Source organism: Bos taurus, chromosome 13 (assembly GCF_002263795.3).
Source record: "Bos taurus isolate L1 Dominette 01449 registration number 42190680 breed Hereford chromosome 13, ARS-UCD2.0, whole genome shotgun sequence".
Classification (NCBI taxonomy): Eukaryota; Metazoa; Chordata; class Mammalia; order Artiodactyla; family Bovidae; genus Bos; species Bos taurus.
In genome coordinates, this window is record NC_037340.1 from 73735989 (window position 1) to 73746021 (window position 10033).

At 53.4% G+C, this 10033-nt stretch overlaps 1 protein-coding gene across 4 annotated transcripts; it reads left to right on the forward strand.

Moving 5' to 3' along the window:
- The first annotated feature begins 883 nt into the window (after nt 1-883).
- Nucleotides 884-5821, forward strand: DBNDD2 (dysbindin domain containing 2). Of its 4 annotated transcripts, none has more exons than XM_025000430.2 (4): nt 884-1056; nt 3287-3433; nt 3624-3761; nt 5087-5821. In XM_025000430.2, the coding sequence occupies exons 2-4, from the start codon at nt 3295-3297 to the stop codon at nt 5293-5295; spliced, it is 486 nt and encodes a 161-aa protein (XP_024856198.1). In that variant the 5' UTR covers nt 884-1056; nt 3287-3294; the 3' UTR covers nt 5296-5821.
- Nucleotides 5822-10033: the final 4212 nt, after the last annotated feature.

Below are 10033 nucleotides of genomic sequence, written 5' to 3' on the forward strand. Positions count from 1 at the left end.
AGGAGGGATTTAAGCTTAGATATCAGCACCGGGATTTCATTCTAACAAAGGGTGGCACAGCAGACCTGTGTGTTTCTTAAACATTTATTTATTTTAAATTGAAGGATAATTGCTTTACAATATTGTGTTGGTTTCCGTCAAACACTTTAACATGATCAGCCATAGGTATACATGTATCCCCTCCCGCTTGACTCCCCCCTCCCTCTTCCCTCCCCATTCCACCTCTCTCAGACCTGCATGTTGAAATGACCATGTGGGTCATTGATTAGCGCTCTGGACTCTACAGTGATAACTGACTGGTGTGGGGGATGGAGCGTAGCAGGACCAGAGGACCAGAAAACCAGAGAGAATGGAGCCGAGCGAGGGTCGGTGGTGGAAACGGAGACGAACGGTGGATTGCAAAGATTATTTGGGAGAGAGAATCAACAGTTAATGGAGATGTATTTTAATGTGGGCAGCGAAGGACAGGGAGAAGGCAGGGATGACTCCTAGTTTCTGGTCTGCTCGTGGATGTTTGTTGAATGAAGGATCGAGTAACCCCACGGCAGAAGCATCTCTGACCGACGCCCCCCACCCCGCCCCGAACCGGGAGGTTTCTGGATCTACATGCCGGCGCCGGGTGGAAGGGAGGAGGAGAATGAGAATGAGCACAGAGCCTCGGTCCAGGAGGAACTTCTGGCCCTGGTGTGAGCCAGGAGGCACCGCGAGAGGGGCAAGCCTTTCCCTTCTGGGCCCACGGTTTCCGCCTCACTCCTCCACCCGCGCCGGGCGGGACGCGCAGCGCCCCTCTCGGCACTCTGGAGGACTTGGCTCCCCGCCGGCGTCTGGGGGCGCGGCGCAGCGGCCCACCCCTCCACCCCCGACCCGCCCTGTCCCGGCGCCCACCCCGCCCAGTGCTCTGGAAAGCTGGGCGGCGGCTCTGATCGTCCCGGAGCCAGGAACCGTGGGCTGCAGGGGTGAGTCCCAGGGGCAGGGAGCCCCCGCCGCTGTGCACCTGCCTTGATGCGCGGCCGCGGGTCGCCAGACCCTTTTCCCGCGCGAGCGCCTTCTCGAGGGGTGCGCGCCTCAAAGTGCGGAGCGTGGCCGAGGGTGCCTGGGAGTCAGTCCGGGTGCCGCGCGCGGAGGTTGCGTCGGGGACTCCCGGGGGAGTCGGGGAGCAGGGGTTGTGGGGGGCCGTGTCCCCGCGGACCGGCGGGGCGCAGCAAGTGTCCGGGATCGCGCGGAGTCGGGCGGAGCATCCAGGGGGTCCGGCGGGTGGCGGGGCGGCGGGACGCGTGCCGGGAACTTTTTGTCCGCGCTGGAACTACAAGCGCCCGCGCCCGCGGGGGTTCCCGGCGGCCGCCCGGCGCCCAGCAAGGAGCGCGTGTGCCCGCCGCCGCCCTTCCCCCACTTCCGCCCGCCGGCGCTTCCTCGTTCCCGGCTCCCGGGGCCCGTCCGTCCCGGGGGAGACCCGGCGGCGCAGCCCCACCCCGGTCGGCGCGGCCCGCTCCCACGCCCCCGCCGCCGCGCCGGAGCGGACAGCCTGAGTCAGCGGGGGCGCCGGGCGCGGCAGGTAGGGGCTCCGCGGGGCGGGCGCAGGTGCCGCGAGAGGCCGGGGGGCCGGGTAGAGGGAGGCGAGCGCGAGTGCAGCCCCCGGAGCCCCCCTCCGTCTTCCCCGCTTGCTCCAGGGTCGCGGCGTGTCCCCTTTTAGGGAATTCTTTCGCTCGCACTGACTCCACTGCGGGTGGGGCAGGACCGAGAGGGAGCTCTCTGCACCACGGGCCGGGCCCCTGGCCGCCTCCGACCCCCGCCCCCCCCCCAGCCCAAACCTTTTCAGCTCCCTCCACCCCTCTTCCCTGCACCTTCAGTTACGTAAACAACCCCCTTCCCTACTCCGGCGCTTAGCTCCGCTGCGCCCCGGGCGGGCAGCCCCCGCCAGTCTCCGGAGATTGAGGGGGCTAGGGGGAAACAGAGGGGGCGCCCCGGAGCCTGTGGTCCCCTCCAGCTCCCCAACCCTCTTGCTGGCCCTTCCCCGCCCCCGCCGCCCCCCACCCCCCACCTCGCGGGAGCAGACAGCCCCAGGGGCCCTGGGTATTTTTAGCGCTGTGACCTGGGCGGCAGCACTAAGAGCCTTTCCCAGGAATCAACGTCAGCGTCTCCCTCCTCCGCTGCCCCCTCTGGCCACATGGTCTCCCCACACTTCCTTGGCCCTGCCTGGCTCCTCTGGGGATTAGGATCGCTCGTGGCCCACCCTCAGCGCCCGGTGGACTGGCCAGGGTCTCGGATATGCCGAGTCCAGATGAGGCGGGGAAGGCAATCTGCGGAGGATGACGAACTGGTCCTCCAGCTAGATACTGCCTTGCCTCCGGTGATGGGCTCAGGAAGGGATGCGGAGCGAATCGGAGTGAAGGGGGTTCTGGAAAGCTCTCAGCACGGGGGGCCAGAGGGCCTGGGCTGAATCGCGCGCTTCCAGTTGCTACTTGCTGACTAGTGGGGAGATCGGCCAGTGAGATGTGTCAAAGGAGAGGAGCTCAAATAAAGAGCTGTGGGAGGCAGAGAAGAGATGATGTCCTCTAAATAGCTCGGGGACCGCAGCCTTCCTTTTTTACAGAACACCCTCAGGAGCTGTGCCTTGTGTTTAGAGGCAGGTAGGAAGACGATGCCATTTTCAGATGCGGAGACTGAGGCTAGAAAGATGTCTTCCTTAGGGACAGAGCCAAGTCTAGAAGTCAAGTCTGTGACTTAAGAGCAGGGTTTGGAGGGGATGCCGGTGATAGTGTGTGTGTGTATAGAGAGAGAGTAGGAGGCGGGTGCTTTAGCTTTTGTCTGGGTTTTAAAGGATGGCCGGGGCGGGGACCGGAGTTGCAGCAGTGGAGGAAGGGACCTTCCTTTCTGAGATCTCTATTCTGTCCTCTTCCCCCGCCTTTGGAGGAGAGGCTGGGTTCATTAAGTGGAAAAAATACCTCCCCCATTTGAGCTGAGCCAGCCCCTCCAGCCCCTCTCTGAAGGGCATGATCCTGAGATGTGGCCATTGGCTGTGTTCCCTGAATACAGAGGAGCCTCTCTTGCTGTGCCTGGAACTAACATCCCCTTTGTGGAGCTAGGGTCAGCCCTGCCTCTGCGTGAGACTTGAACTTTGTGGTAGTGGGACTTTGTTTCAGGGAAGGGAAAGAGGGAGTCGAGTCCAGGAGTGTCCAGGCTGCAGCCAGAGGCCCCACTGCTGGGATCCTGGCTGCAGGGGGGCTCCCCAAGACCAGGCCCCCAACAGAGTCCCCTCTCCAATTCACAGCTCTCCTTGCTCTTCCAGGAGCTGACATGGACCCAAATCCTCGGGCAGCCTTGGAGCGCCAGCAGCTCCGGCTTCGGGAGCGGCAGAAATTCTTCGAGGACATTTTACAGCCTGAGACGGAGTTTGTCTTCCCCCTGTCCCACCTGCATCCTGAGTCGCACAGACGTGAGTTCTGAGTCCTGGGAAGAGGCACTGGGGCAGGGCAGGGAGGGAGTCCCATAGTCCTGGACCTTGGTCCCTCCCCGCTGGTTTTCTTGGCCCTTTAAACATCTATCTCCTTACCTGACAGATGTCTCTGACCATCCAATCAGTGCTGGCCTGGCTCCTCCCGACTTGCCCCCTTCTTGATATGCAGCCCCCATAGGTAGTATCTCATCCATGGAGGTGAATGTGGACACACTTGAGCAAGTGGAGCTTATCGACCTGGGGGATCAAGATGGAGCGGATGTGTTCTTGCCTTGTGAAGACCCTCCACCAACTCCCCAGACGTCTGGTATGTCCCTCTGCTTTGGGCCCATGGGCACTGGTCGGTCAGAGCTGGATGTCAAAGCTGGGCTGGGGAAGTCTGCACGGAGGGGCTGGGCATGAGCTTTTCCACCCACGAAGCACCTGCTTGTCCTGATTTTAGGGAAGTTGACCTTGGGGGAAGCTGGGTTACGGATTCCTAATCCAAACCTCTCAGAAGGCCCAACTGCCTTAGTCTTCTTCAATTTTTTATTTTTGAAATCAATGTAATTAGTTAACATAATAAATAATGTAAAAATATGATCTTTAGATTAGACAACTGAAGCAGTTTTAGTCATTTAATATTTATTTAGCACTTTATTAGGTTTCTAATACCATGCTTAAGAATTCTACATGTATTATCTCAATCCTTACTATGTCCTATTAGGGCAGGTGGGGTTATTCCCACCTTATAAGGAAAGACATTAGAGGGACTTCCCTGGTGATCCAGTGGTTAAGATTCTGTGTGTTCCACTGCAGGGGGAATGGGTTTGAACCCTGGTTGGGGAACTAAGATCTCGCATGTCATACTATATATATACATATATATATATATAGTCACAGAGACGAAAAGTGGAAAAGCTGAATTCAAACCATGGCTGTCTTGACTCCAAAGTCCACATGCTTAACCTATAAGATATTAATGGATACTGCTGCTGCTAAGTCGCTTCAGTCGTGTCTGACTGTGTGCGACCCCATAGACGGCAGCCCATCAGGCTCCCCCGTCCCTGGGATTCTCCAGGCAAGAACACTGGAGTGGGTTGCCATTTCCTTCTCTAATGCATGAAAGTGAGAAGTGAAAGTGAAGTCGCTCAGTCATGTCCGACTCCTGGTGACCCCATGGACTGCAGCCCACCAGGCTCCTCGGTCCATGGGATTTTCCAGGCAAGAGTACTGGAGTGGGGTGCCATTGCCTTCTCCGATTAATGGATACTATCTTACTTTAAAAGTGCTGCTATTATTGATGGCATATTATGTGCCAGACATTTTATAAACATTCTAAGATTTTGTCTTGAGAACCCCTCTGGAATGTCAGTACCCCCTTTTTACAGAAGAGGAGCAGAGTCCTTGAGAGGGGAGGTGACTTGCCCAAAGCTCCTCAGTAGCAAGGAAGTGAAGTGATGTAGCTAGAACTTGAACTTGCAACTTGATTGATTCGACTCTAGAGCTTAGTGAAGTGAGGGGTACTGGGAGCCAGGAGACTGGCAGGGTGACTGGCCAAGTTCCTGGGCCTCAGTGTCTCCCAGCCACATCCTCTCCAAGAGTCCTCTGAACCCCTGTGTGTGGCCATGACCGGCTCTTCTCTCTGGGCAGGGGTGGACGAGCGTCCCGAGGAGCCGAGCCTGCCAGTGCCCACGCCAGACAGGACGACGTCTCGTACTTCCTCCTTGTCCTCCAACTCCTCCACCAACCCACACAGCGCCGATGCCAGTGACGGCGGAGCAGACACGCCCCTGGCACAGTCTGACGAGGAGGAGGATGGAGGCCATGATGGCGGGGCAGAGCCCGGAGCCTGCAGCTAGCAGCGGGCCCCCACCTACAGACTGTGTGAGCTGCCTCGTCTCCACTGGAGACCCCAGGCCTGGCCAGAGCCCTTTGGAGAAGACCAGACTCTTTAGTGCAGTAGGCACCAAGGGGAGGAAAGGAGGGTGGGATGGTGTGCCTTCCTGGGAATTAACCTGCTCCTGCTTTACTGCTAACCTTCCCCTGCTGCATCCTTCTGCTATTCGTTAGAATATTTGGAATTAGCTGGGCATTTGGAATATAGTTTTGAACAAGATAGGTGCCCTGCTTTCAAGGGGGAGAAAAAATCAAGAAAATACCATGGTTTTGGCTTACTGCTGAAGTGGGGCCCACGAGTGAGGAGATGGAAGATGAGCTAGGACGAGACGCCACTGCTTTTCTTAGCGCGCTTCCCTCCTCCAGACTTCCTGAGTCTCCTAAACTCCTTAACCCTCCCAGGGAGATGGCCCTGCAGCCATCCTGCTTCCTTCCGTCCTTTCTGGAACAGGGCACGGCGTGAATAATAAACAGATAACGACATACCAATCATTCCCATTCATCTTTCACATCGGACAGATACCAAACCAATATATTTCTTTAGCTCTCTGGTAGTGGTGTAGTCGCTAAGTCTTGTCTGACTCTTTGTGACCCCATGGACTGTAGCCCACCAGGCTCCCCTGTCCATGGGACTTTCCAGGCCAGAATACAGGAGTGGGTTGCCATTCCCTTCTCCAGAGGACCTTCCCCACCCAGGGATTGAACTGGGTCCCCTGCACTGGCAGGCAGATTCTTTACCGACTGAGCCACCAGGGAAGCCCATATTCCCATCATTCACTTGCTTTGTTTATTCCAGGAGTTATTTGGAATTAGCTGGACATTTGGAATACAGTTTCGAACACGATAGGCTTCCTGCCTTCAGGGAGGAGAAAATCAAGAAAATACCACAGTTCTGAGCGTAATGAGTAGCATGATGAGGAGCTCTTCTGTTACCAGAAAAGAGGGGCATCTTAGTCTAGCTCATGTGGTCACTGGAGAGCTGGTTTTCAGGCTGGGATCCAAAGGATAAGAAGGAGTTAGCTGGAGGGGGGGGTGTGTGGTGCGGGGCGGGGGGGGGGGGGGGGGGGAGCGGCGTTGTACTCCAGGCAGAAAGAGCAGCTTGGAAGAACTTTAAATGGAGAGAAATAGTCTTGAGGAACTGAAAACCATTCAGCATAGCTCAATTGTTGAATTTGAGCAGGAGATTAGGGAGGATTAAGATCGACAAAGGTCCGATGAGGAAATACTTTAAAGCCTGTATCAAGCTTCAGTTTAATTGCTAGTAAAATATCAGTGACTTAAGATATAAATTTTGTTTCCTCACATAAAAGAAGTCCAAAGTTCTACAGTTATTGGACACCAAGATCCTTTTTGGCTCTTTTTACTCAGCCATCTAAGGCGCACGGCTGGAATTCTCACTGATACCTCCTGTCTAGAATGGCTGTTGAGTCTCTGGTCCTTGAAACTGGTGGAGAGCAGGAGAAGGAATTAGGAATGGGCAAAAGAGGCATGGGTCGCTGTCTGTTCCCACTTTGAGAACCTTTTTTGGAAGTTCTAACCAGTAGTGTCCATTTTCATCTCATTGGCAGAACTTGGTAACATGAGTAATATTTCATTTACAGGTATTTTATAGGGACACAGCATTAGAAGAAAGGAAATCCTGGCCTTTGGAAAGATAATAACCCTTCAAGTTTTAATTACCAATGTGTCTGATTTCTGTCCTTCCTGTCAAACCTCTCAGAAGCCCCCTTTAGTAGGGCCCTCTGCTGTCTTCATAAAATCAGGGTTATGTTACTAAGAAACAAGAGGACTACAGTCATTGGGTAGATAACTAGTAGTTTACACGTTACAAATTTGAACTTTACTGGGAGTAATGAAGGATTACAAATGATTGAAATTTCCTGTTAAAAAGATAATTCTGGCTGCAGTGTAGAAAACACACTGGAAGAGGGTGTGCTCCAGACAGACAGACAGACATAACACAATAATCCATGCAAGCGATAACAGTGGCCCAAAAGATAGTGGTAATGATTAGTTTCACTGGGTTGAGGCTGAGTATAAACAAATGACATTCATTCAGTAAGTATTAAATGTCAGCGTTTAACATGTGTAAGACACAGAGTTTGGTCTTGGGGGTGCGGTAGTAGCACACACAGACACACACACAAAAGACCCAGTCTTGCTCTTAGGGAGTTCGGACTCTCCTGGGGCCCAAAGGTAAGACTGTAACTAGCACTTGAGGAAGGAGTTAATATCCTGTTAAGAAAGGTCACAAGGTATTTGCCTGGAGGAAGTGGTTCTGAGCTGAGATCTGAAGGCGGAGTAGGAGTAGTTTAGGGGAAGAATGGCTGGAAGGACTCCTTGTAGAGATGCATTGATTGGAGGGGACTGGAGTGGATGTCCGGAAACCAGGAGATGGTTGCAACTATCCAGATAAAAATGGGATAGGGTGGAGGTGGGGGATGTAGAAAAGTGGAAGGAATGAAGAGATGTTGGGGAGGCAAAATTCAAAATATTTATAGATAGGCGGGTGTGAGAGAAGACTGGCTGAAAGGCGTCACCATTGCTTCTGCCTTGTGCAGCAGGATGCTTCGGAGGGTTCTTCATCCACATGGAGAATTTAGGAGAGGGCCAGATTTGGGAAGTTGGTCATAAATTGGGTTTTGGACATGTTGAGTTTGAGGTGCTTTGGAGACCAAGAGGACATTTTGAGTAAGCATTTGGACCTGTGAGTGTGGGATTTAGAAGAAACGATTAGATTGGAAGATCAGTACATGAGTTATCAGTGTATAGGTGATGAGCATGCTATGGGCGCCAGGGAACTTACCCAGGGAAAGATGGATGAAAGGAGGGTTATAGGACCTAGCCTTAAGGAACATTAAGTCATTTTTCATATTAGGAAAAATAAATCATCCCACCTCCCTTCATACATCAAACCACCCATGGGATCAGTGACCTTCAGCCTAAATCTCAAAGCTGTCTGTGCAGTTCAGGCTGAGTGACAGGGCTGCAGGCTTCCCAATAGCTCCATTTTGCTTCCATCCCTGCAGGGGGCCGTTGTAAGTGACAGTTCTTAAGTGCTTTTCCTAGCAGTGCTGAAAAACTGGTGGGAGTTCTGTGCCTCTTTTGTCTAAAAGTCTGTGTCCAAGTTGAGATCATCCACTAAGCTGGGCCAGGGCCGAGCCTCATGTTAAATTTTGTGGTTTTTCTGTGTTGCCAATGACTTCACTGTACACAGAAGACACGGTCTTCTCAACCTCCTGACTTCAGCGGCTGAGCCTTCTCCTGGGCTGTACTGCATGATATCTGCAGCTCAGCTCTGCAGGGTTTTCAGTTCCTGGGATCCCCCAACTCCCCATCCAGGGTGAATGGTGGGAAGCTAGCCTGGCCTGTTTGCTGTCAACATGTCAACAACCCTGGGCATACGGTGCTAATGGGGGCAGGGAGCCTGGCTGGGGAGAGAGAGCTACAGCATTCTGGCGAGGTGGAATTGTTAGTGAGCCTACGGGGAGCCTTCGGTTCAGCTGCTATGAGCCCCAGCCCTGCCTGGGAAAATCTAGGGTCAGCTGAGACCCCAGGACCACTTCCTGTTTGGACAATGATCTCTTCTTCTGCCAAACCACAGGGCCTTGGCTGGCCCTCAGAGCCAGCATCTCCAGCCGACTGTTTTTTTGTGGCCACAGAAGGCCCTTAGAGATGGGGGTGATGACTTGGTGCCAACTCCGAGGCAAGCAGCCCAGCTTTCAGCCTCTAAACCACAGTGTGGCATCTTCTGTCTGTGGCACAGGCTTGTCATAGACCCTGAAGCAGAGGGAAGAAGACAGCCTCCCCCTATAGAATCCTGTGCTGTGGAGGGGCCACATCTCAGTGGAAGATTCCCTGGACGGCTCACACTGCAGCAGTCCCCAGGAGTGCACAAGACTTGATACTGTGAACAGCACAGCAATATGGGGACAACGTGGAATGATGTTATGATGTTGTCAAGTTTGTTTGTTAATCTGGACATTACTGAGCCCCCACTCTGTGCTAGCTTCCTTGCTTAGGCAACAGAAATACTAAAGTGGCCAAGAGTTCTTCCAGGAAGGGACAATGTCACAGATAATGGAAATATAAAGTGGGCTGTAGCACCAGAGGGAGAAGGTAAGTCTTCTCTGGGGGTGGCTGGATCTTGAGTGATTGGGACAGGCAATTTCAAAAGAAAACAAAGCATAGAAGTACAAAGTAATCATTATCATAATTGCAATTACCTTAACATTTTCTTTGAAGTTGGTGGTGTGGACTCAAGTTCTGATTCATTGTAATCTTAGGCAGTTATCTTGGTTTATGTACCTCAGTTTACTCATCTGTAACATGGAGATAATAGTACCTTCTTCATAGAGTGGGCTTCCTCGGTAGCTCAGGGGTAGAGAATCTGCCTACAATGCAGGAACTGCAGGAGATGCAGGTTCAGTCCCTGCGTCAGGAAGATCCCCTGGAGGAGGGCATGGCAACCCACTCCAGTGTTTTTGCCTGGAGAATCCCATGGACAGAGGAGCCTGGCAGGTTATAGTCCATAGGGTTGCAAAGAGTCAGACATGACTGAAGTGACTTAGCACGCACTCAGAGGTATGCACCTCATAGAGTTTCTTTGAGTAAAGGTTTGCAGAAGTTACTAAGCACTTACTCCATTCCAGATTCTACATGCACCTAATTTCTGATCCTTACAATAACCCTGAAAGTAGG